The 27,687-nt window shown below is 35.4% G+C and overlaps 1 protein-coding gene across 2 annotated transcripts in view; it reads right to left on the bottom strand.

Annotated features, from left to right (window-relative positions):
- Positions 1-27,687, bottom strand: part of XRCC4 (X-ray repair cross complementing 4) — a 175,405-nt gene that overhangs the window by 48,508 nt on the left and 99,210 nt on the right. Inside the window, exon 7 of one of the 2 annotated variants that reach the window (XM_042866187.1) lies at positions 12,795-12,942. In XM_042866187.1, the coding sequence (XP_042722121.1) occupies positions 12,795-12,942 (148 nt within the window). The remainder of the gene's footprint in view (positions 1-12,794; positions 12,943-27,687) is intronic. The other variant, XM_042866188.1, reaches the window with a different exon arrangement.

Here is a 27,687-nt window from a genome sequence, read left to right as displayed (position 1 = left end):
GAAATTACTCAGAAAGACAATCTGTCTCCTCTTACTTCCCAGCTCCTTTATACATTTTATGGCTGTCACATTTTTTTCTGGCAGACAACAGAAATCTTGTTACAGGAGGCAACATAGTTTTGTAAGAACATACAATTGAATAATAATATTTGGAGAAGTTAGGTGACTGCAAGTTAGCCTACACACAAGTGCAAGTTTATGTAGACAGTGGTAGGCTCCATATCTCCAGACGATTTTCTGAATTCCACATCAAATTGACAAGGTCTAACAACTGTGAAGTTTTTAATATAAAAAGCACTTGTCAACATGACTCAGTCAAGGAACATATTTAAAAACACAGAACTCAATTACACTTAGGATGTTGGTGTCTTGCTAAGGACAGCAATTTCAGGTGTGGCAGAAAATTGAATGCTAATGATTTAGAAGTCCTAACTAAGACTCAGCTTTTTAATGAGAGGAAACAGCATTCAAATAAGTACCGCTGAATGTTTTAAAACTAAATGCCGTGCTTAATCATTGATCAGGACAGGAATGTCTAGCAAAGATGTGAAGATGTGAAATAAAAAAGCGAAGAGCTAGCTTAGATTCAGAAGGATTCAAGTCATTTGAAAGGCTTGCATTGAATATTCAAACTTGAACAGCCAATAAAATTTAGGCCTGCTTATTCTCCACAAAAAAAAAAAAACCTGATACTTAACGTTACTAACACATATATCCCTTAAATCTGCACTTCCTTTCGCTCACATATTTCTATACTGAATAAAGATATGTCTTTAGGTTGGTATGTCGTGAAGCTTAAAAGGGTTTTGGTAAATTCTTCCCAAGAACTCATTGTGGCTCAACTTCATTCTTAAGGGAGATTTATCAGTGATTTCTTCTAGGCTTGCTTCCAAAGTGTTTGAAAAGTATTTTCAGTGTTCTCATTTTGAAGTCTCTTATTGTAATGTTAGCTGTAAAAACTCCAACAAGTCAAATGCTAGCACAGGAAGATTCACATGCTGATACAACAAATATTATTGTATTCATTATAAACTGTCTATAAATTAGTAGGTTTTCCAGAGAGATCTCAGCAATAGAAGGGTTAGAATTATTGAAGAAATAAAATTAGTTGTTTGTTTGTTTGTTTGTTTTTTTTAATCTTGGCAAAAGGAGAATATGAAGGGCACAGGACTCATTGCAGAACTGGGAGTGGTGCTCAAGAAACCATGAAAAAGTGCCTGCCTAACACCGTCTTAGACGAAACATTGACTTTCTTGTAAGTGTAGTCTAAGAAAGGTTACAACAGCATCAGAAAAATCTCAGCTTCGCAGATCATGTCGTTAGAGACATTGTGAACTTAGGATTGTGGTCTCTGGCAACATCCCACATCAAGTCACACTGAATACATAGTCTAACACACATTCCCACTTCCTCCTTGAGGGTGATGTCTGACTTGGTATTACAGCACAAATAGTGCAGATGCATATCAAGCATGCACATACACACCTCTGAAGTGCTGTGCTGAACAGGCGAGAGCATGAATACAAATAGAAGACTGAGAGGTCTGACACAGAAGAATGAATAAAGTGTTACAAGGCTGTTAGGCATTGCTGAACTTTACTCCATTACTCCATCACTCCATTATCATGATAATCCTCTTTACAATTTTTTTCAGTACCTTGAGATCTCCTTCAGTTTTCCAAGACATCAGCTAGCATTCAACTAAAAGTACTGAGTCTAAGAGCTGGACAACATAATGTTGTGTGAACATAGGTGTGTCATCAGAGCCACGGGTGAACTGTGTGTTTCACTAATCATTCAGTGACTGTTCGTCAAGGGATAAATAGGACACTATTCCTCTGTGGCTTGTTGGCCCAATTAACCAGCACCATTCCCAGCTTTGGGAAGTACAATGTGTATAAATTTATAAATAAATATTATTTAGATATTTGCCAAAATTATACATATCAAAAGGGAGATGGGAGGTGGATGAGGCTAGGCTGTTTTCAGTGGTGCGCAGCAAAAGGACAAGGAGTAATGGCCTACAACTTGAACATAGGTATATCTGTACTAATATGAGGAAGAACTTCTTCATGCTAAGGGTCTTGGAGCACTGGAACAGGTTGCCCAGACAGGTTGTGGAGGTATTCAAGTCCAGGCTGAATGCCTACCTGTGTAACCTATTGTAGGGTACCTGCTTTAGCAGGGGAGCTGGACTCAACGATCTCTTGAGGTCTCCTCCAGCGCCTGCAATTCTGTGATCCTGCATAATGATAGTAAGTAGTGCAAAATGGATATATACTGTAGCATGGATGTTTTGCTTCTTTCTGCTCCTCCCTTGCTTCTCTCCCACACCATTAGCACTGGTTATAGAGATACTGGTTTGAAAATTATCCTTATACTAGTCCTTACATTTCTCTGACTTGCATCAATAAAAGCTTGGTGCTTTTGGTAGTTTTTGTAACATTGAATCTGGGGCTCATAATGTACTTTGAATTCTTTTAAGGTGTCAGAAGGGAACTCATGTTGATATTTTATTTACATTTGGAGATCTTCAGGCATTACTGTAGCTAAAGAGAAGCATAAATAATGGGTAATCTTTGTATAATAACAGAACCTTCTCTAATCTGAAGCTTGAGTACATCTTGCCAATGACAGAATCTGAGCAGAAAAATAATTCTACATACTCATGACAGCCAGGAAATTAAATAAGTATATTCCTTGCAGAAAAAAAAAAAAAATACTCAATGGTATACTTTATCCTAAAGACTTGAGAAGTTTATTTACATAAATACATATTTTTTAGCACATATTATAATTAAAGTAGAATTTGTCCAGGTAGCCTAATAGTTATCCAGGCAGCAAGCTGAGAGAGACAAAAACATAGTCTGGCTGTTTCACAACACTACAAGAAAATTATTGACATGATTTATCATCACTTTATCTCAGTTTTACACTTCTGGAACTTCAAGGCTCAGGGAGCTGCAGTGGAACATTGAAGTGATAAATCAAGTACCATATTCCACTCAGAGTGAAAAATAATCACTATGAAAATATTCTGAAGTGTTCCATAGGAATCTGAGGAGCAGACGGGGGAGCAATTTGAGTGGGGACATTCTAATGTAAATCAAGCGTTGATAAATGCTTTCTTCCTGTAGACAAATAATAATCCAGAAGCAAAATGATTACAAACTTTAACAAAAAAGTTACCAACATTTTCAACAACTTTCCCACAAATAATTTTCCCAGGTAAAGCATCTTTACTCTGCCTTATCTAGAAAAACTCAAAACAATAGCTACCATTTTAAAATGTAAAAGAAAGATCGGTCACCTTCAAGTGAAATTCACATATTAGAACTCTCATCTATTTCTATAATGGAATTATCCTCAATAAAAAGATAGCATTTACATACACGTTTGAACCTTTTTCTGTTTTAATTGTTATTACTGTAATCATGCTAAACATACAGAATGAAATATTTGTTTCAATGGCTAGACTATTGTTGGATTTTAATTCATCCTAGTATTTGACGTCTTTTGAATCATTAAGATCATTTCAAAAAGACTTATTTTAGCGAACTTCTGCTATTTAATATGCATTATGATGTTAACTATTTTGGCTCATCTTTTATGAACACTGAACATTTTCCCTCAGTTTGATTCCAAATCAGTATTCACACTTACAATAGTTGCTAATTAATAATAGCTAGTCAATAATTGCTCATTAATAGTTGCTAGTTAATGATATGAACAAAGTATAAGCATGTAATTAATTCCAAAAAAAAAAATTTATTTTCAAAACACTGTACAAGCTGGAATGATGTAATAGCTACATGAAAATTATTATGAATAGGTTGACAGCTGAATAAAGTAAGGGATTTATTTAAGTGCTATTAGTTAAGAAAGTCTTCTAGCGGTATCTTTGTAAACAAGGATATTATTAATCCAATACTGTACATCCTGCAGCTTTTAAAAAGGTCTTGTTTTTTGGTTACCTTTAAGGTAATTGAAACGGCGGTAAATTTTTTTATACAGCTATGAGGTTAATTTGACCAATGCTTTCTCTTCTTCTGTACGTTTTTAGATTTGATGCACAAGAATGTGCTACATACCTTCTCATAGATGGCAGAACTTATCAAAAAGATACCGGTTAATGTTGTGCTGAATCCTGATGCAAGTTGACAGAAACAGATGAGCTCTGTCAATGGACCATGAAAGTGCATTTGCTCATACCATATGTATTAGTCACAGTGTATAAATTCACAAGTATTTATCCATAAAGACCAGATTTGGAAATGTTCTAAACATTATTGAAAATCCCCTGCCATGGATTTTAGTTGTTAATGTACTGCTTTGCAGAAATACATATACATGTGTAATAAAAAAGTAAATGCACAGTGTCCCCCACCATGCTCCCTCTCGTCTACCTGCTCATTCCTAGTGTCATTGCTCAATCTTTTCTACACTACTCTACAGACTTTTTCTTGCTCCTTCTCCAAGTCATTTTGAAAGACCAACCTCTTCTGTGAGGCAGAGGATACAGGATTAAAACAAAACTCATCATAAGTCCTTTTATTCAGTCCTTTTCCCTTTGGCTTTTCAATATTTTTGCGCTATATTTCAAGCATTTTGGAAAATAAAATCATTTGATGTCTGTATCTTATTCAATTTCAATAGCATATTTGGCAAATATGAAACATAAATCTTATGAACCTCACATAAAAGGAGGTGGACAGAAAGCCATAATTACTGAGTCTACTTGATATTATACACTATATATTGAAGATCCAGCAGATTACTTAGTCTCTGTAATATTTCTTACTGGCTGGATTTAGTTGTTTATCATTAAGAGTAATCTGTGAAATTGAATAGATAAAAACAAGTAGGCCATTTACACATGGCCTTCATAGTTTGAGAAGCAAAGTCATTGTTTGACAGGTAAACTGCATGGATTTAGTTCTGCAGTTTTTATACATAGGAGCAAGCACTTATTTTAACATAAAGAAACAGAAAACTGTTGCCACTCTAACTGGTAGCCTTGCAGTTTTGCATTACTAAGATGGGACTCTTTGGAGGACGAAAGCAAGGAAGAAAATATAATTCTTTATTAAAAAGCTACATACAGAGAAAGGACATCAAAAAGATGAATAGCTTCATGCTCTGAATCCCACTTCTGAAAAGTCAGCACAAACTGAGCAGAAGCTGAGCAATTGCCTCAATGGAACGGGAGAATTTGCAAGTATTTATGAAATCATTTCCCAAATCCTACTTTTTAAAGTACTTTTCTGTATAAGATTTTCTCCAGAATGTTTTCTGCAATCCATAATGAGTTAAAACAATATTTATCTTCACAGACAGTTATTCTTTTGCTTCTCACATTAAAAAACAGACAGGAATTATTTAATAACATTAAAAAAGGAGATATTTAAAAGAAATAATCTATGGTGCTAAGATATATAAAAAAAACAGCATACCTAAAAGAGGTTTCAAATATAAAATGTAATGCAAACATCATTATGTTGTAAAAACAATATTAGAAAGGCAAGAGAACAAACACTGTAGGTTTACCAGGTTTACCAGAAAGGTAGTAGAAGAGCATACCATTTCCATTCTTTAAGTCATACTCTTATAATCTCACAGCTACCAGTTTCATTAAAATACATTGTAGATTAATCGTTTAACACATATATGTCACCAGATTTGGCACAGCAGTAAAATGCTGCTCTAAAGAATGAGCCCTGGGAAAACACAGGGTACGATCCTGTCAGCTGCACAGAGTAATAACTTATCCATCAACAGTCAATTATTAGACTATTACTAGAGAGAAAATTTGGTGAGATGTGCTACAAACTACAGAGATGAGTGGCTTTGCTCAGGAGAAATTGCAACCTCAAAGGTCAGCAGATAATGCTCGTTTTTCTCTGCCTCAGGCTTTCAGCCTTCATATTTTCCTATCTTTCCCTTGGGAACAGGGTGAAACGACAACGTGGATATCAATTCCTTGCACTTTTGATGGAAATAAATCACCCCTTCCCACATGGATTGTGGAAGAGTTTCTAATTATCTACCATTCGATTAAAACAAAGACAGAAATAACGGGGAGGGAAAACAAAAACAGAATACAGTGTCACCTAGGAGAAAGCAAAGGTAACAGTTCTATGGTGCATTTATTTCTGCCTTGTTCATTCCAGACAGGTATAGAATTACGTTAGATGTTTTGCTAATGCTTCTTTTTTTCTTTTTTCACAGACATTGCTATGTGTTTTAATCAATGATTCCATTCTTTTGCCTCTGACTACACCCCATTTTTGTACTGCCACAAGACATACAACACAGGTAATGAACCCCTTCTCTTCGCTCAAATGTTATGCAAGATTAAATATTTACAGAAAACTGTTCAGAAGATTAGTATCACTTCTCAGAGCTCCCATGGGGCCACACAAAGTTACAGTACAATCTTTAATATTCATGTGGGGTAGTCAAAACAGTCTATATGGTAGGACTGGTGATCTACTGCTCCTTCCAGTGGCAAGGCAAAAAAAGGAAGGAAAGAAAACACCCAAAGCTTAGTGAAATCAACTCCCTTTTCCCTCAGGAAAGGCTGAGAGATCTGGGTCAGTTCAGCCTTAAGAAAAGAAGGCTGAGGGATCAGAGTGTATAAATATCCGAAGAGTGAATGTCAACAGGATGGGGGCCAGGTTCTTTTAGAGTTGATCAGCAACAGAACAAGGGGCAACAGGCACAAACTGGAACAAGGAAAGTCCTGTCTGAACCTGCAGAAAAACTGCACTGTAAGGGTGGCACGGCACTGGCACAGGTTGCCCAGAGTGGTTGTGGAATCTTCTTCTCTGGAGACGTTCAAGACCTGCCCAGTCACTTTCCTGCATCATTTACTGTAGTGAACCTGCTTGAGCAAGATAGTTGGACTAGATAAACTCCAGAGGTCCTTTCTAATCCCTACAATTCTGTGATTCTCCACAGAAATTATTCCTGTTCTTAAATAAGGAAATACTAAACATGAGTGAAACCCATAAAGGACTTAATTCAGCTACTTGAAATATTTCTCACTTAATTGACACATTTGATTCTTAAATGAACTTGACTGTTGTCTTCTGAAATATCTCTTAACCTCTTTATATTGCAACCTAAACGATTTAATTATCAAAAGCTTTCTAAACACTGCATTTCATAAATTTATGATGATAGCAAAGAGCTCATCACTTCAGAGGCACTACAGTAATGCATGTGTGCTTACACTGGTGATTATAGTCCTCTGTCTCACCATGCAAAGCTCTGCCAGTTCTTTCCAATTGTATCAAATAAATACACTTACTGTATGAAAAAGTGGCAGGTCAACATGTACTATCAGAAAGGTCTTTCTTTACCCTTGGCAACTGTGGTGTTAACTTTATACTCCCCTTGGACCATGGGAGGTTATGGTATCGCTTTCGGTGGGAACTAAATTTCACTTGGTTAAACCTTTACTGGAAAGAATTACTTCACATGTGAGACAGTAATACTGATGTCTATCTGTAACCCTCTGGGAAACCCAAATTCCACGACAAATCTATGTTTTTGCTACCTGAATCATAGGTGGTGGCAAACCACATTTTAAATAAACTGTATGTTAGAGCTTAAAAATGTGACCCTCAAACAATAACTCACACAAACGCAGACAGGATCTCATGGGGATTCCTGGCAAACCACAGGCTCTGAGTGCTTTTAGAGGGGAAGGAGGTTATCAAAAGAAAGACAAATCTAACTTCTTTCAGTGCTATAATATAAAGCTGAAAGTTTTGTTGGTGGTGTTTTTGCTTTTTTTTTCCAAATAAATTATAGAATGGAGACTACAAAATCTTTCAAAAATGCAGAAAGAGACAGGAGCATGAAAAGAAAAAAAAAGCTTGTTTATCATTAACAGGTAAAAACTATGCAGCTGATCCTACACACAATTACATGCATGACTAACTTTAATAGACCCTGAAGTCAAGCACAAACCCTGAACGTGAAGACCATAACAATCTTATTTAAAAACTCAAAGTAAAAATGTCATTCTCACTTTGGCCTCCCCCAGTGTAGCAGCTGATGGCAATTCAGGTGGCACAAAATATCCTCAGCAGCTCAAGGCACTTCCAAGCACCCCACCAGCATTCTGTCCTGCATCTGAAGTTATCTTTACTTTCTTGACTCACTTTGTGGTGAAGGTACATAATTCCTTCTGTTACCCATTTGCAAAATCTGATTATGATGTTTTCTTTCACAAAGATCTTTCTGAGAACTTCTAAATATGTGGTGATCACTTCAAGCCCTCTGAAAAAGAAGTATTTGTATGTAAAAGAAGAAAGACTTGCAGTACTGGTGACAACAGCCTTCTCAAATTCAGTGGGTTCATGGCTACAACAAAATATTTCAGAAAAATCAAAAAAACTGAAGGTAAGGGAATGTGTCTCTTTTCTTTGATGTAAATGTAGGCCTGACTGCAGTAGTTATTCAGTGTTGTCAATCAAAGCAAGAAGAACTATACCAGCAGCAATCAAATTTAAATACATTTGGAAGAACACAATAAAAAAATAAGAAATTTTCTGTCTTACGCAGTAAAAGTTTCCCTCCAGGACAAACCTATGTATGAATGAGGACTATATATCTTAGATCCTTCAGTAGTAAAAAATAACATGAAAAAGTTTTCCTTATTTCTGATTTATTTTTGTTTCATACTACAGACTCAGGCACTGAGTCTGAGTGCCTGAGTTCCACTGCACTCTATTAGCTCAGATAAGACAAATTTTGAAAAGCATTCTCTATCTAATGACTAAGCTTAATTTATAAAATGTCATAACTTTTTTTTTGTCATCATCTTCAGTAGGTATTACGTTTTCACAAATAGGCTTTAACATTTCTGAGCAAAATTATTTTAGGAGTAATCAGCTATAGACAGGATTCAAGCTGTATACTTAAGCCTTTATATTACATGGATATTCTGGAGAGCTAGTTGTGTTATTCATATGCAGTCCCCTGAGAGATTTGGGTAATGCATCAATAAGCGTAACTTCTAAATGTGAATTGGGATTGCTTTTATTAATTTTTCTCCTCCAAGTATAAAATGCAAATTATGAAAAGTAGAATTTGCATCTTAACTTGCCTTACATATTATCTCTGCTTAGCACCTTAGGAAATTGCCAGATATTAAGTGACAGTCAAAGCTTCACTAATACCATAACAATTAGCTGGAATAAGCATAATTTCATTTTACTTCCTGACTCAATCACACTATGAACTGTAAGACTCATCCTTTGTTGCATTTTAAAAATGCATAAATTGTGAGCTATAGTTTGACTTCTATCAACTATAAGTAATGTCTGTCTGCCTAAAGATGCATTTGCTTTCATAATATCTCAGATTGGAAAGCAACCCACCATAAAGACAGATAAATCGGCATCTCAGAGGTTCAGTGGCCAACTATTTATGCTGCATTTATACTTCAACCTGAAGACATAATTATCTCAGCAAATAATTTAACAGTTAATTTAGCAAATCTTGTGGCACAAATCCTAGCTCAGTTGTCTGCTGATCTCGTGGCTACACTACTTTCACTAATCTTCATATTATCCAAGTTTTCTTAAACATTTTATTTAAGCCTTGAATAAACTGTCAAAGTAATAATAGATGTCTATATAGACAAACACAATTCAACTCCTCTTTCTGCCACTGTACCCACACACAAAGCGTGAGAGAGACAGTGCTCCTTTTGCCCTAATTCCTGCGTTAAACAATTTTTATTTGCATTCTTTTCAGAGTTCTTGGTCATATCTAAGTATATATTTTCATTCCATAAGACTAAATAATTGCCACGTACCTAGCCTCAGAATCCATATATCTAAAATATTTGTGGAAACAGAATCCCTTCATTTGTCATGACTTTGTGTTTACTTAAGATGCTTTTAACTTTAAGCATAAATGGTACTTTCTTAGCAGACTTAACAATCCTAGAAGGAATAAATAAAATTTAAGTTATAATTCCTGTTATGCGATTCCATGATGACTGTGTTGAAAAACACCACAATTAAAAAAAATAATAATAATAAATTCAAGAAATAGTGAACCCTCAGGTCCTCATATTCAGTTTGGAAAGACAAAAAGAATATAAGACAATCTAGTTCTGCAAAGAGGTATTTTTTTCTTTTCATTTAGGGTCTTGTATCAACTGAGTTATGCTCTAATAATATAAGGGCAACATTATGCACTTAACATTTGCTTTGTAATTGCTCTTTCATTGCCTAGCAAATATGAAGCAAGCACTGGTGATGTCAGAAAAACTTGCACAGAAATCACAACTAAATAAGCTTTAGTTTGTTAAAGTTTGAACTGTGGGATATGACTTTATCAGATAGCACCTTAAAGTATTTACATCACAGGTAAAGAATCAAATCCTTCTGCAGGTCTGTGCAGGAGAGTTCAGAAACATGGACTCAGTCATGCATTTGTGAAGGTGATTACAATCTGTCATCTGATCCTTCTGCCAAACAGAATTGCATGTCGTACTTCCAAGATTTGTGCATCTTTCATGTTTGTGATGGAACATTTCCAAAGGTGAAGGAGTTAACTTTTCCCCTTCAAAACAGACTGAAGTGGTCTGCTTAGATTCATAATTTTTCACTAAGTGACACAATACTAGAAAACATTTAGGGCAAGACCTCAATGTATCACAGCTTGAGATAAAACCTTTCATGTCATGAAAGATTCAGCCATCTGTGAGTAAAAATTACGGAAGAAGCTTCATAAAAGTAGACATCTGTACGTACAAACTGGATTACAACACTAATTCTACATTTCCCTACTACTGACAGGCTGAAGAGAAGTAAGAGGAGTTATTAGACAAATAAATTGGTTGAATGCTTGATTAGCAGCCAGCAAGAGACATAAGATGAAGTTCAAAAACCAAGAACTGAACATAGAGAAAAATAATCAGCTTACTTTTGTCCTGGTAAACAAAGGAGATCCAATAATTTCTACCTCTGTATTTTTAATTAAAGATTCAAAAATGTATTTTAGTACTGAGTGATATTACATTTGATTTCCAAGTTTCTGAGGGATCAGAAAGAAGCATATGGATTTTTATCATTGGAAAAACCTTTGTAAAAGGTATGTCACAAGCCAAAACTGAAACCTGGAGTGTAAAGCAGTTATTTACAATATGTGTGAAATGTAAAGCAGGGACAGAGACCTGGTAGAACGAATGTCTTTTTTTACTAAACCCTACAAGATGACTAATTGTGTGGTAGCCAGGAAGAACCACTCTTCAGATTCAGCTTTGACCTGATTTTCTTGATTTTGCAAGCATATTAGAAATGCTCTACAGTGTAAAAAATCTAATGCTGCTCTATTTCTCTAAAATTTGCCTAACTTAAAGGAATTAAAACAAAAACATATCATGCCAGTCCTTCCCCAGGGCACAGGACTCAGAGGATTGCTCAGCCCAAGGCATTTTTGTTCTCCTTTGTGATCATTTGCCTCTGTATGTTTTCCTTTCACAATCGATACTAAAAAGAGTGAAATTGTATTTCAGGCAAAGACAGCCAGAGTCTCAAAATCAAACTGTCTGACTGCATGCAATTGGCAAAGACTGTAGCTCCTTGAAATATACAAGATTCTAACAGCATAGAAGTCTAGAATTTGACATTTTTCTAAACCATTCTAAAAACTAATATTCTTTTACTAATAAAACAGAACTGTAACTTTAAATATTCATTGCCAGCATCAAGTTACATTCTTTTAAGTCAAAATAAGATAATTCTCTTGCTGATTTAAACAGAAATCTTTGCTAATCATGGGAAATGTGTTTACAGTCTATCTGTGTCTATGTCTGTTTAAAGAGTTCATTACACATTGCATATTATAGATAAAAGGGTTAAATAATAATTTTCAAAACTAATTTACCATAGATTTTAAAAATTATCCATTTTTGAGGAAAATACCACCAATCAAAGAGTGGCTCTGAGGTAATTCTATGCATAAACCCCACCCAGGTCATGTAAAAGTATCTCCACATGTTAAAAGTGACACAGAAACAAAAATATTTTTATCAAGTGTATAAAATCTGACCCAATGTGTTGAAGAGTGATTTTTTTTTTTTTTAATCCCAAATGATGTTACTTTTGAAAGAAGTCTATATGGATCTTTAGAGATAGTACTGTGAATTTATTTCCTCAGAAATTATAGACAATATTACAGGATCACTGAGGTTGGATGGGATCTCTGGGGATTCTCCAACCCAATCTCATTTCTCAGGGCAACCTCAACCAGAACCGGTTGCCCAGTATGATATCTGGCTGGGTTTGGATTCCTTCCACAGACAGAGACTTCAGAACCACTCTGAGAAACCTATTCCTCTGTTTGATCATCTTCAATGTGAAGCAAGACAATCCTAATTCCCACAAGACAACTTGGCTCAAGATCCCCAGCCTAGTCTGATGCACTAAGTGAATTTTTCTGTGACTGTAGGGTTACGTGGTAATCCACAAAATATCACTTTAGTAGGCACCAATCTATTTGCTTAAAATTATATAAGTCACTTAAATGTATCTTATAATCATCGCTTCAGAGACGTTCTAAATGGAATAGCTCCTTGGGCCTGACTACATTTAATCATTCACACCTATTCAAAGCTGAATAGATGGATTTGTGTAAATAACTACAAAAAAAATGCCACGAAACAATAATTAGGTACCCTGAATATTGTGAAACTGCACAAGAAAACACAAAAAGAACAAGTATTTATAGATGTAGTAGCACCTCAATTCGTTTTGAAAATGACTTACTTTTCCTTTGCCAGCTTTTCTGTCTCATAAGTTGGTATCTTAGCTTCTGTCCCAGCAGGATTTATTGTTCTTTGTCTTCTCTTTCGTCTTGGAGCAGTACTGATGACATCAGGACTACCCAGTAGGGAATCTCTTCGTTCTGGTGCTGCTAAAAGGAAAAAGGACAAAGTTGACCAAAGTCCTGAAGATAAAATACTAAAAGAGAATTCTTAAGCTATTTTTTTAGAATTACTAAAATCACTATATTGCTAAAATGGACTCCAATTGGATAGCAGTTGCTGTCAAAACAAAGCGATTATATCAATGAAAATTCATAAAGACCAAATTCAAATTAGAAAGATGAGCTTCCTTTGATACCTTTGTGTAATCAACGTAAGATGAGCAAGTTCGGACTACAAGCATACTGCTAGTCTCCTGATGCCTCCTTTTAGATTCTCAGGTGTCCCACAGAGATATTGTATAGATCTCAGGTTCACCAACTTGAAGTTAGTCTTTGCAATCTACAAATTAATTGAGTACATGCATATAGAATGGGAAGAAAGGAGACTGGATGTTTTACTTACTGTATGGTTTTGTTCAGAATCCCAGATCTGGACAGTGCACAATCAGAATGGAAGAGCATCACAGAATTGTTGATATCCATTAGATTAAGTCCTTGAAAGAAGCTTACCTTTGTAGTCAACTACTGTGTTTTGCTATATAATAGCCATTCAGCTACCACAGACCACAAACCCATAAATCTTTAGGGGTTCTGCTTTTCCATCCTGTAGACAGAGTGGACAGCCTGCTGTATGTACACAGAGGCAAGAAATCACCCAGCTGGAGCAAACCACTACATAAAAGTACTGGTAAATAATTTTTATTCCAGTCAATACTTGCTAAAGTGCTTTTATTTGGTATGCTTGCTTTAAAAATAAAATCTTTAGTTACTTTGAAATTTAAAGATAATGACATCCAGAGAAGCACGCATTTCAACTGAAGTATATCACACAATAATGTAGTGACTGAGACTGATGCTATTATGGTAACTTTTATGATTATTACTTTCTGTGTGTTTTGGGAAGATTTAATCTTCACATGGGTGAAAGTCACCATAATTTGAGATTCTGTATTGAAGTCTTTTACCGAAAGTAAATAGTAGTTTCTAATTTTCATTCCTTTAACATTTGTTGTTCAGCACTACTGAAACTAAAAGAGGCAGAAAATATTCAATAAATATTTTTTGCATTTCTCAAAAAATGGTGCTTCTACGAATATTGCTAAATGGAACATGCAGAAGCTCCCTAGAGCCAATGAAAGTATTGCTTACTGCTAAGCATATGCTTAGGCATCTGAAACTCCTTGCTTTTGCCAGTAGGAACTATATTTATGCTATACAGACTTACAGATTGTTGTAGAGTGACAACAAGCATAAGGTGACATATTTCCAAAGTACAAGATAATTAATGAGTTTCAAAGTCCAGTACAGACAAGTAATTTAAAAATGTTAAATTACAACCTAATCCTTTCCACTAATCTTTTACTAGCTATGCATACTTTTCCAGTGCTAACCGTTAAAAACATATTCATGGCTGTTAGTTACTATGTAGTTGCTAGTTATTTACAGCATGCACAGGGTTGTATACCAAATACTTATACTAATACTATCACATATATTGCAATTTCAGTTCCTAAAGTCAGCCTCTTCTTAATTAAGATACATAAAATAGTTTACAGGAAAGAATCGTGCATGCATCAACAAATTCAATTAGTTATCACAGCTCATATCCTTGCTTGTTGCTGTTCTCTCAGTCTCTGTTTTGTTAAAAAGTAGATAAAAAAATTAAGTGCATATGCAAAACTAACACAATACTGATGCTAAATAACACCTTTGTACTTCTAATTGTGTAATAGATAATGGTGCTTTGTAGACAGGTACTCATGCTCAGGATTGCCTAATGTTTTCTTCAACTGTCCCACTGATGTTCATGTAAAGAAAATGAAAGAAAAATGTCAGTCTTTGCTGTAAAATGCATTTATTTCCCAACTTCATGTTGGGAATGCAATCTCATGAATAGAAGAAGACTGGCTCATGCATAAGCATTCACCACCACAGTCTTTTTTGTCTTTTTGCTGTATTTTGTTTTTTTTTTAAGCCAAGCTACCTCTATGGTCAGAACTGCTAATAGAAAGATGACATGCACTTGAAGCTTAAAGTATCACACATTATCATAAGACTTTAAAAACATACCCACTAGCGCAGCCCGGAAGTGAATGCCATTAAGGGATTCATTTATACTACTTGACTAAAGGCCAAAGAAAGCTTCAGAAAAATATTGTTTATTACTTGACACAAAAGTATTTGGAATAAAGAGATACATCTTGAATATAAACCTAGTTTTTCATTCTGAAATCTTCTTTCTGTCTAAATTTCAACACCATTTTAAAGAAGTAAAGATCCTTTTCTTCTCACTAAATTAGATTTCTTATTTTGAAATTATACAGTTGAGTACAAATTATTATTATACTCTTGAGAAAACCTGTATCAATTTCTACATAGGAACAAGTGCTGTATGATGAAAGTCAGTTAATAAATCCTATAAAACAACAAATGTTGACCAAGAAAAGGAAATGTTCCAAATATAGCATACCTCTTGAAGGTGAATAGTTGAAAGAAGACAGATTGACATGATAGTACTAGGGAAATACTGCTTAAGCATTAAAAGAATATCTATGCAAAGGTTTAAGATTTCAAATAAAAAAGTTTTCTATATTCTTCACTGTTATTTTGAAGAGTGCTATTTGACAGACTGAGGGAATTTAAAAAAAAAAGCCAAAAAACTGAAAACAGAAAACACATCTTCTGCGATGCAGGAAAAATGCCAGTACTCGCTCCAAAGAGTCAAGAGGCTTGGTTCGCAGAATTGTGCACCCATACACAACCGTTCCGGCCAGCCCACACTCCATGCTGTAAACCTGGCTCTGCGTGCAAAACTGCTTGCCTCAGCCAGCACAGAGCAAAATCCTTGCAGCAGTGAACCTGCTAGCATCTAGATGGGGCAGACAACTCTGTTAGCTGCCAGGACAGAGGGCATGTCTGAAAACCTACAGAGAGGAACAACTTTCTACATTTTCCCACTAGTTAAAATAACTAGAAGTAAGCTTCATGTACTATTTTCACATTATTGGGAAACTATCAGAAAAGGATAAGCATCTCATATCAGAATTAGATCTCTATAGATACAATATAATTATTACTATATACTATATAATTAGTTCACTGTAAATACTACAAATAGTTTTGGACTGCTGTCATCTCTGGTTCAATAAGGGAGACCAAGCTTGCATTTTTTTCCTGTAAAAGAGATGTTTAAAATAGCTGAGAGAAGCTCAGTCCAGGTCTGTAATGTCATAACAAAAACCTCATAGAAAAACAAAAATGGTAACTTTATCTAGACACATACTTTGAAGGAAAAGTAAATGAGTTGCCAACGACTCTTGAAAACCAAAGGCATTTAGACATGAAAATGTGTAGTTCAGTTAAAGATACACAGTCCAGTTGTATTTTAAGATATTTATTATCTCTCAGGCTCTTGCATTTCTTTATATTGCTATGCAAAAGTGATCTGTCAAAACAAAAACAAAAAAACTTCCAATCTATTACATTTACCTATTAACTCAGAAAAAAAGCACCAACTCACCTTCATTCTTTGTACATCATCACCTGTAATGAAAATTCTACAGCTCAGATATGTCTACTTGCTCACAACAGTACAGAACGGATGTAAGAAAGTAGAATTCAGCCCTTCTTTGATTACGAGTTCTAATCTAATTAAAGGACTAAAAACAATACTGAAAGCTTGGTATACATGGGAAAAGGTAGAGCAGAATTGAGCAGAATTTCAGCAGAAACATTTTACATTTGAGTAATCTGTTTGCCTATAATGATTTAGCTTCACATATGCAGAAAATACATTCTCAACACCTGAGTTCCTCCAAGAACGTAAAAAGTTGTTGTTTATAAGAATTTACACATAAGAAACACAGCCATGGACATAACTTTCGTGCACATAACTTCCTATCAGTTCATTCTGTGAGATTATATTTAAGATGTAAGAATGGATCCCCAAACTTTAAGATTTCATTTAATTCAATCATGTCACCCAAAACGTGTTTGCACTGCTATGCATGCTTAGCTGAACTTCTCCTTGTAGCTTCAGATTAATACCACTCTAATTGATCTTGAAAATCATCTATTGCTGACTTTTAATGCAACACAGGTGAAAGCAGAATCTGGATCTTTCTATTTACTGTTGAAGATGACATCAGTGTTCTCATTTAGTTTTTCACCTCTTTTATTGTCTTTTTGCTTCAAAAACGCTATGGTTTTGATGATCTTAAATACTGTTGTTTTTTTTTTCACTTGGTAAAACTGTTTTTTCTCTTAATGTTTGTACCCCCCAGCCTGCTGAATTACATTAGAATGGGAGATGTCTTTTGCAAACAGAGCCCTACAGTCATAAAACCTCACAGAATTAGTTCCCAGGCTTATAGAACTGGACTGATTTTAAGTTAACCAGTCACTCCAGAAATAGGGAATACTGAATAGTAAAATATACAGCCTACTGCCATCAGCTTTATGTTATTGAATTATCAGGACATATGACCATAATTCCAAAACCAATTAACAGTGTCAAATGAGTTCAAAGAAAATATACATTTCTGGCACAGCCCACTAAATAAAACTTATTTAGTACACTAACTTGCTTTGCTAACAATAATTGATCTGAAGTTAGAAAAAAACTTTTCTATCTGGATTGGAATGGACAGGAAGAATTAGCAAAGGATATGGACACTTCATCTTCAAGAAAAGAATGATCTTTTATTTAAATCATACAGATGTTATACACAGCAATACAAATGTTATACAAAGCAATATAAAAGTCTGCCAGTTTTAAATTCTCTTACGAATGAAAATTTACCCAATTCATTTTCCTTCAGAATAATAAAGACTCATTCCTTCAGGGTACTAAGGACTTACAAGCAGTTATTAAAATTTCTTCACATTACCAGACATTAATGCTATAGGTCTCTAAGTTCTTCTCAGAGTCCTCCTGTTAATAGAACAGAATTTCCTGCTTGAATTCCACCTAAATGCAGGTAGCTGATCAACCAGATCAGCTGATGTGCTGATCAACTGGACTTTCAAACCCTGCTGTCTCTCTTCAACACAGCAGATGAAATTACTCAAAACCAGTCCCTTGATCGAGGATCCTGGTATTTTCTTTATGGCTTTTTTTTTTAGAAAGCCACCTACAACAATTAATGCTTTTTCTCCTCCTGCCCTAGCACATTATTGGCAGCAGATAAGCTGGCCTGAAAGCAGAATTCTCACAAAACAGCCACTGAAAGTATGCTAGCTCTGTGTGTGACAGCTGCTACCCAAGCCACCAAATTAAAAAAAAAAAAAAAAAAAAAAAAAAAAGGCAGAAGGGGAGCAAAACTCATCACTTTAATCCTTGACTACAGTGTAATTATGTGGTTTCTCAATCTCAGCTTAATTCCCAAAGGATCACCATAGCTGATAATAATTAGCATCTCTTTGACATTCTCAGCAGAGAGTCTCCTAAATGAATGGGTATTGAAATGAATGTGTCTGACTGATGTAGGCAATTCCTATAAAGTAGGATTAAGTCATTTCTGACAGACAATTTAGGAAATACTACTTCTACCTATGCTAAAATTATCCTTTATGACACATACATTTTGGACATAATTTTCACAAGGAATAGATCATACAGGTTACACAAAAATCCAAAATTACAGACTGATATTTATGGTTTGTACATATGCCTCAGTGAAAGTAACAGGAACATGTCACTATTTCAATTTTATGAAAGTAGAAAGAATCATTCTCCAGCCTTTTTTTTGCTCTACTTTATATTTCATTCTTTGTATAAATTGGCTATACTGCACCGTAATCCTCTGGGGCCTAAAGGCTGTTAAGCCTGCAGTTCTATAAATTCTCTGTCAGTCAGTTATTAACATTTATTTTTACAAAGAATATCTCCATGGGAAGTGTTTATGAAGACACATTTTAAAACAACTTCAGCAAAAAGTTTAGATCCAGCTATACAAAATTTATAAATTGTATCCAACTCAGTACGGAAGTTTACATTTCACCCTGCTAGACTGTATTACCAGTGACAACATTTACCACGTCCTCTGCAAAGCATGTACTCTTGCTCATGTCACCGTCTCTCAAAATCTTTTTTTTCTCTTACAGTTTAAATGTCTTTTTAATTAAAAAATATTATTTCAAGCCTTTAGGGAAACTTCTCATGTTTTAATAAAAATCTGGTTGAATATGGTTTACTTCTTATTATTTATCCGAGACTGTTCAACCATTACTAGCTCACATTGTCTTGAAACTAGATGGCAAAAAAAATCAGGCTAAATTTTACAAGCAAATAAAAATTTTGGCCAGGATGAGAGAGTCTTTTTCATATATCAGAACATGAGAGGGCAAAATAGCAATGAGCTTTCACCAATACCGAAGAATCTGAAATAGCTCATTAATTTTAATAATCAAAACCACAATCCCTAATAGAAAGTTTTCTTTTAAGAACACTTTGATACGGGATATTTTAATGGATCACACGTGCTTTAATAGAAGAGAGATTCATTTTCAATTATCCTGAAAAATATATGTTGCTACAAATACTGTAGTAAAGTCAAAATTCTAAGAAAGTCACTTGTTTTCAACACTGTCAAAAGTTACGATCTATCAGTGATGTAGAGTTCTTGAAAGTCCTTATACACAGCCTATGAAGATGTCTCCAGCTCCTACATAGCAGTACTTCATTTACAATGTAACGGTGAAAGCTTTATAATATCTTTAAAAATCCTCTGAAATGAGTCACAGGTAGATGCTTAATTAAGAAGTTGTGAAAGCTAAGAGATTGCTCTTGCAATATCTGAAGCCTACTAACGATTAAGTTGCTTTCCCTGCTTTATTTTTTCTGGGTGCTTGAGAAAATCAATGGCACTGCTGGTGACTCAGATGCTGTTGTGGTTTCTGACTGGCCAAAGGCAGTTTGGTAAAGAGTAAGGCTGCTCAGCAACAGCATGCTCCAGCCTTTCAGTATTCCTCTGGAACTCCAGATTTATTATGTGCAGTTTTAGAAATGTTTTTCCATCTCTCGCCCTCAAATCGTTTTGAAAACTGTACTGATGCTGCCTGGTGAAGCTCATTTCTGTTCACCATGCTTGGATATACAGTCATCTAGCATGCCAGCGCATCCCAGCTCAGGCAAGAGCATTAAAAAAGTCTTCATGTGTAAAGGCTTTGATGAGCTCACTGTCCCGGGTGTGTCTATTCACTGCAGTCATTCTCTGGAGTCCCTGGATGTCCTATTTGGATCATCTGTACCACCCAGGGTGGAGGTAGGAGGCTTCTGAATAGCATTCCCAGGAGATATTAAAAAACAAGCAGGTCAACTAAATGAAACAACAAGTCAGATAGATGGAAGAATTAAAAACAAGAAGCTAAGAAAAGCTTTGGAAAAAATGTCTGAGCTGTGATTCTTCAGTTCAATGTGATGTAATTGGAGCCCAGTGTAATTTCTCACTATGCACGTAAAACATACACCTCTTGACTGAAATTCCACCCAACACTGGCATCACTGCTGCTCTACTGAATGTTTCTGTTGTCTACAGCTAATATTGCCAACTTCACCCAGATGAACCTAGCCCTGGCATTGACAGCATTGAGCTTCTAAACATCACCTCTGAGGTTATCCCATAAGTCAGATAGTATGTCTTACTGTGCCAAACCCCTAGCTGTATGCAGTCCGACATTTGAAAGCTGGTCCAACAGAAGAGTTTGAATTACAGGTCGTTCTATTTCTTGTTTACCAACTTTAGATCAGTAACAGATTTCTTTGTTAAAAGATCACCCTACTAACCTTTCTGCGGAATGGTAAACTGTAATGCTATTTAGGATACGTGTATAAAATACAGCTGGCTTAAAAGATCATCGTCTTTACACACTGTTCTTTATTCACAGAGGAATGTGAATAATAATGCTAGGGATATCTATCTACTGGGTACTGAAGACAGTCTTTGAAAAACAGAAGTGCAAACTAAGGTCATAACCTCTATAATGACCTGAAGTGGTACCACAGTGCTTTGAAATAGTTGGAGCTTAGAATTCCATGCCATGGGAATGCTTTCTTTTGCCATTAAACAATTTTTGAGGAAATCAATACTTCTCAAGGGAAGCTACAAGTTGTAATAACTCCAGAAAATGTATGTTTTCATGGTGCTGGCATTTTGCATTGAATAAATTACTAACCTCTACCAATAACTGTATTGTGTAGTATCTTCTAGTCTACCCTCAGATTTTTTTCAATTATATTATAAATTCCATAATTGGACAGTACAGGTATTTTTGCTTCAGGTTCACTAATAGTGGAAAAATCTAAAATAAGAATCTGTATTTAAACATGAAATTTAACTCCACATAGCTTACTACAGGTTAGTAGTGAAGTACAGTAAAATCTACACAAAGACTATATTCAGTTCAGAAGCTATCTTGCCACTTATGGTATACACAGCATTACCTAACAACATAAATAATACGTGGTTCTATCTGTTCTTTTTGAGAGACGAGATGGATTTCAACCTTCAAAGTCATTTACTCTAAGAGTTTACACCAAAAGTGACACAAGCACTATGTCATTTCATAAAGATACACATTTAATCTTGGGACCCCAAAACAGCGACAGTAGAAGTGCTCCTACATGCAAACATACATAATTAATGAATGGAGAAAGCAAAATGATTCAAAATTTCATCTTCAGAGGAATGACACTGAGAAAGCATTAGAGGAATAAAAAGGAAACAAAGCATCTCCTGCAGTTTACAAAGTGGTTCTGTATCACTAGGTATTGGAAGTAGCCAATGATGTTTATATGCTCGATGGCACTTGAGGGCGGGAACGCTGGAAGCTGAGTCCTTTGTGGAAGAATTGGTGAGTTCTGGAGCAGGAAGGCATGACAATCTGGCCAGTTTGGTGAAAACGCATTCAGTCATGAATAAACTTTGGATCTAATGGCCTGGTGAGCCGCTCCAATGGCCATAAAGATTCTCCAGCATGAAAAAATGTTGTAATAATCTACCTATCAATGACAACAGAAAGGAGTTGAAAGAATTAAGTCTAACTAACATAAATCAAACAGTACTGCTGACAGGATTAAAGGTCATGCCAGTACTACAAACAGTGAAATTGAAAGACGAAAAAAAAAACAACTTCATGAAGATGAAACTGTCTGAAGTACTCAGTGTCTTGAATAATGAACTGAAATGTTGGGAATGCTTTGCTTTAGCATACTCTTCAGTGATGACTACTGAAAATTTTCAGTGAAGCCTGTAAGATTTGGTATTGCTTTCTTTTCTATCTTTTCACCTTTCCTTTTTCTCACTTCAGTACATTCTGAGAGACAGAAAGAGTGTACTGAGGTGAATGATAAAAGGTCCAAAGCCCAGAAAGTGACTACACAAGGCTCCTGGCAGAATTACAGCAAGACTCCAAATCCCTGTCTTCTGAAAGATTGTTTCACGAGGAGTCAGTGCTTTTTCTAAAAATCTTATTGCAAAAGTGATTTCTAGAATATTTATAGCATGCAATTTTGTATAAATATACCTTTTGTCTAAATTTAGTAAACTTATTGTATATATATTTTCTTGTTGTACAATCAGTAGATACACCTCCAAGCTCTGGCACAAATTTTTTAATGTTTGCTATGAAACAAGAAACTGACCTGAGATGCCAAATGTCATTCACCAAGAAAAAAGTTCTATTTACAACACTCTTCCTCGAACCATTTATTTCTATTGGAATAAACAGAAAACCCCCACTAAATCAAAGAAATACCAAGAATATTACCTAGAAATTGCTGTTAGTTAGCAGCTTTTTTCATACACTGTTCCTAAAAGGCTTTTCATGCTGTGAATTCAAAGACGGCATTTAAGATGTCATTATGGCATGTCTTTATATACAGCTGCCATTAAGGTTTTATAATGGATTCAGAAATGATGAACATAGAAGGTGCATGTGTCTCAGTCAGACATGACATTAACATTTTTATGCAGATGCACTGGTACAATTTCAATCAACATCACAAGATAATTTTGCCATGGAAAATGCTACCGATAATTTTGGCTACTCTAAGAGGTTCTGAGAATATATTTAAACAAATTTAAAGATCTCAATCAGTACCTTGAGTGCAATAATACGTTAATATCTATTATAACACTGAGCAGTGCTTTTGGAATCTGATAAATATGTTTAAAAACATTAATATATAGCTAACAAACATTAATCAATTAACATGTTTTAATCAGAATCAAATAGGCTGGTTTAACTCATCACAACTTCTATTTATATTTAGAAGCTTTTAAACACTTCAAACACAGTCTCTAAGACACACACATGGCACAACTTTAAATTTTATTCATCATTTATTTTTCACTATGAACGGACTATAATACTTATTATTGGACTCAGGACTGGCATTTACATTCTGACCCAGGATGTTTTTTTTTATCTATTCTTTGGACATTGGCAAAGATTTACTGATTTGGCTGAGCTGTGCATGAATGCAAAGGTCACCATAACGGATCCACAGCTGAAGATGTAGTCAAAAAAGAGCACATCTTCACACTTCATGAAACTGTTGATCAAACGCATTCTTCTTGGCAAGAGGAAAGATATTCAAGGAAATTGTAAAGGGCAATGATGGTGGAAGACGATGGCAAATAGCTTGGCCCCACGTTGGTCAGACAATTCAGATACATGGTCAGGATGCAAGGCAAAGTAATTGTGTGATAATAATTGTGTAAATCACAGCCAGACTCACTATAGCAAACTGGCTTTTGCTCCCTGTTATCGACTAACTCCGAGATGGTCTTTAAATATGGCAAAAACTCCATGCTAAAGTAAGAAATAGGATCCTGCCCTGAGCTCTGTTAGAGTTACATGTATCCTTCCCTAGTAGTCAGCAGGGCTAAGAGTGAATATGCAAATTCTTTATTAAAATGGGAATGGCAGATTGTTGATTACCTTGTACACTAAACCCAGTTGATAATACAAAACTGCGTTCAAGTCTAGGATACAAGCAATTTTCTCCTGATGAAGAATCCTTCTGCTAAATCTATCTGATACTCGCACCAGCCTTTTGCAGCCTGCAGCAACAAGAGAAATTATTCAATCACAACTTGCACTGGCAAAGCTCAAGTCAATTCCCTTACTATTCCCACAGTAAGCAGTGATTCTACAAAAAATAGAGTATCTATATATAGGGAAAACATATAATTGCTTAGTATTTTAGGAAAGCTCAAAAAGCCTGCAGAGAAAAAGATTCTTCTATATTAAATACATTTTGAAATTTAATTATACTGAGAAATTCTTGTGCTTCCTTGCCACCAAAAATTAATTTAAATTTTTAAAATCCTGTGTAGATTTGAACACTTCCTGACATTGCTCCTAGCAGCCACTCTAATGATAAGGAGGTTTCATTATGAAAAGTAATACAGTCTCTCTGTAACTAAAGAGAGCTTGGAGAAAACATGATTTACATAAGTGATCCTTTCCCCACTGAAACACTGAAATACTGAGATTATCAGAAGAGCAAAACAGACGATCAGTGAAGGATAGGAACCAAATAAATCTCCATTATATAAAGAAAAAAATGGGATGCATGTAAATCTTTCAGATTAAATGCAAAAACAAAACCAAAAACAACAACAAACAAAAAAAACGGAGATTTTTTCCTTTAAGAGGAAAATTACTTTTGATCACCTGTGAAACAAAAGAGGAGAGGAAAGGGCAGTATGGCAGAATCCACCTTATGAGATAGCTGAAAAGGCATCCAAAAATTAATTCAGAAGTAGCAATGCCGATAACCATAGGTTCTAAAATCTCCTTCTGAAGACACAGGAATAAATAACATACATAAACCATCAGATTAAGGAAAAAAAATAATCAGAATGCTAGAAATAGTGGACAATTTACACTGACAAACCGATCTAGTCTAAGGAGTTTTTTTCCCTTTGACAACATGCTACACAGAGAACAAAAAGGCAAATCACCATGTTATAAGCTAGATATATATAACCTATAGCAATTAAATACCACAAGAGTTGCTATTTTCAAATAAGGAATGCTGGTGGGTAATTTCTAGCAAAATTTACTTACAGTATTAGAAACCATACATGACTTTATAATGACATTTTCTGAAGTAAAAAGAAAAAAAGAAAAAAAGAAAAACATGTTTTGGGCTACAAAGATTTATAAAATTAGGTTCACAAACACTTGTATCAGAATGAGGTCACTATTTTAAGTGGCTGATATGTAGGATGACAGGAAGCCATAGAAAGATTCTTTAAGCAGAAAATTACTATTCTAATTTCTTCCCAAAGGAAAAAAAAAAAAAAAAAAAAAAAAAAAAATGAAAAAAAAAAAAAAAAAAAAAAGGAAAAAAAAAAAAAGGAAACAAAACAGAGAAGAATCATGGAAATCATATTTTCTCACATTACAGACTATAGCTTGTGATTATTACAGCCATCGTGAGAACTATATCATCTGACAGTATGATTCTTGGAAATGATAGCATTGATGTTATTTAATGTTAGATTTCTTGCCTTTAACTAATGTTATTTTCAACCATCTTAATACTTGTCTAAGTGTTGTTTAAGAACCAAGATTTTCTTTGAATGCAATAGATTAATCATTATTTGATTGGTACAGTTCACTTGAAGAAAGAAATCACCAATTCCAAATCAGACATTTAGAAGTGTTTTCTTTCCCCGTGTGCTTATGTTTAACCAATTAAGTCTTCACAGCACTGCCTTCAGTCCAACACTCACTGATTCTGGCTGTTATTTTGGCAGCAATCTTCCCAGATAACCAGCTCTGATTAGACTCATGGAGCAGAATACTATGCATAAGAGCAAATACATCAGAATAAAGTCCAAAAGCACAGGAAGATTCATATAATCCCTGCCCATGCATACCCTGTTCTGAACAAGACTCTCTTTGTTGATCAAGAAAAAACACATTAAAACATCCAGGACTGAGTATAAAATACTAATGTGAATAACAGCTGTTAAGATGACTAACACTTTTATTACATATTCAGAATTGAACATTCTGGCCAGAAACTAAGCCAGAAGAAACCAGAATAGCCCCTCTGGAAGTTAATGGATCTATAATGAATTACACCAATTGAGAATTCAGTGTATTATTCCAAGATGGTTTGCTGGGGAAATACACAAAACAAATAAATAAAACAAGGCTAATTGTCTGTGCCATGCATGAGCATAGGATTTTAAATTTTATATCCTGAAAAGACAGATGAATAACGACTATCTGACAAATAACTGGGATACCTCTTGACCTTTTTTTTTTCTCTTTGCTAGTAAAAGCTATCTACAGTAGTCATTTTAAAAGAAAAAGGTATACTAAAAGGTTTACAGTAAATTCCTCTTTTTCCCCAAAAAGATCCAAATTAATAAGGAAAAAATCCTATACCATCAGACACCGAGTTTTAACTTATTAGCACAGCACACCTACCCCAGATCTGAAGTTTACTTTCTCATGGTAAGGCTTCCCCAAACTTGTACAAGTCAAAATGAGCTTATGGCCATACCCACCCACAGAGGACATTCCCAGTGGCTGCTGAGGTCTCAGCTCATGCAGTGAGCCACTCTCCTGCATGGTTGTGTCTCAAGGCAGCCATTTCATGAAAACCATATTATTACATATATTGTTGATCTACTCCCAGTATCCTTTACTGGGAAAGTGGGACCACAAAAAAAGTGGTATTTTCTCTAGAACTATTTTTTTACAAATAATAAAAACTGCTGATCTCATTATCCACGGATATCTACAGAAAATATAGCTGTTCTGCCTTTACCAGAAACTGTACTCAGGCTGTTCCTTACCACAGATCACCACATGAGCTCAGCAGTTCAATATGCTGCTTTTTCAGTCAGGAATTTTAAAGTTTCTTGGGTTTGAGCGCAACAAGGGCATGACTTCCTCTGAAACAGTGCCACAGATTTAAGTAGCTGTAAGTTGCCATTACTGAATGGCGGGGCAACAAAACCAAGTCAGCCTGACAGCAACACACCCTACCACCAGCATGAAGGGCCTGTGTTTTGTTTTGCCTTCTGGTTTCCTATCCCAGACATTGGGTACAACTACATGACACAAGTCAGGCTTAAAACACTCTCACAGAGAAACAGTGTCAAGAATGACTGAAACACTGGCTACTATCAGCAAACGAGATTGCACTTTTCTTCAGCTCTACAGAATTATGGCACGTCACACTAAAGAAATGGGATGAAGCAGGAAATAGCTTACACTCAAAGGGGTGCCACTTTTTACCATCTGACACTGCACTTTGTAAAGAAAAAAAAACAACAAAAAACAAAAACCAAAACACCTATATGGAAACAAAATATCACCTGTTCGGCCTCAGAGCTTTGCTATATAAAGACAGCAGCACAGAGTTAAGCAGATAGGCTGACCTCCACCAGGCTGGGAAAAGCTGCAGAAGAGCATCCTCAGCCTGCACCATGAGCTTCTTGTCTTGGCACTAGCTAGGTGGAGATGAGGATCATGGGTTCACCCATCATATCCCAGTGCGGTGCTGCTTGCCCCATGCCAGCTCCTTTGCTTCCAGCCTTGATGGCAGACAAGTTCCTGTCCACAGGAATTGACAAGCTTGTTATTTTAAGGCAGGTTCTGTGTTGCTCATGCAGAGAAAATCCCCTTTGTTAGGCCAAAGATAGAGCCCTACTACGGTATTAGCTTTAGAAAACTATTTAAATAATACACTTCAACCAT

This window comes from Lagopus leucura, unplaced genomic scaffold, assembly GCF_019238085.1.
Source record: "Lagopus leucura isolate 7727_CA_CO unplaced genomic scaffold, USGS_WTPT01 Super-Scaffold_810, whole genome shotgun sequence".
Lineage (NCBI taxonomy): Eukaryota > Metazoa > Chordata > Aves > Galliformes > Phasianidae > Lagopus > Lagopus leucura.
Note: the sequence above shows the minus strand (reverse complement) of the source record. Positions and strands in the feature narration are given on the sequence as shown.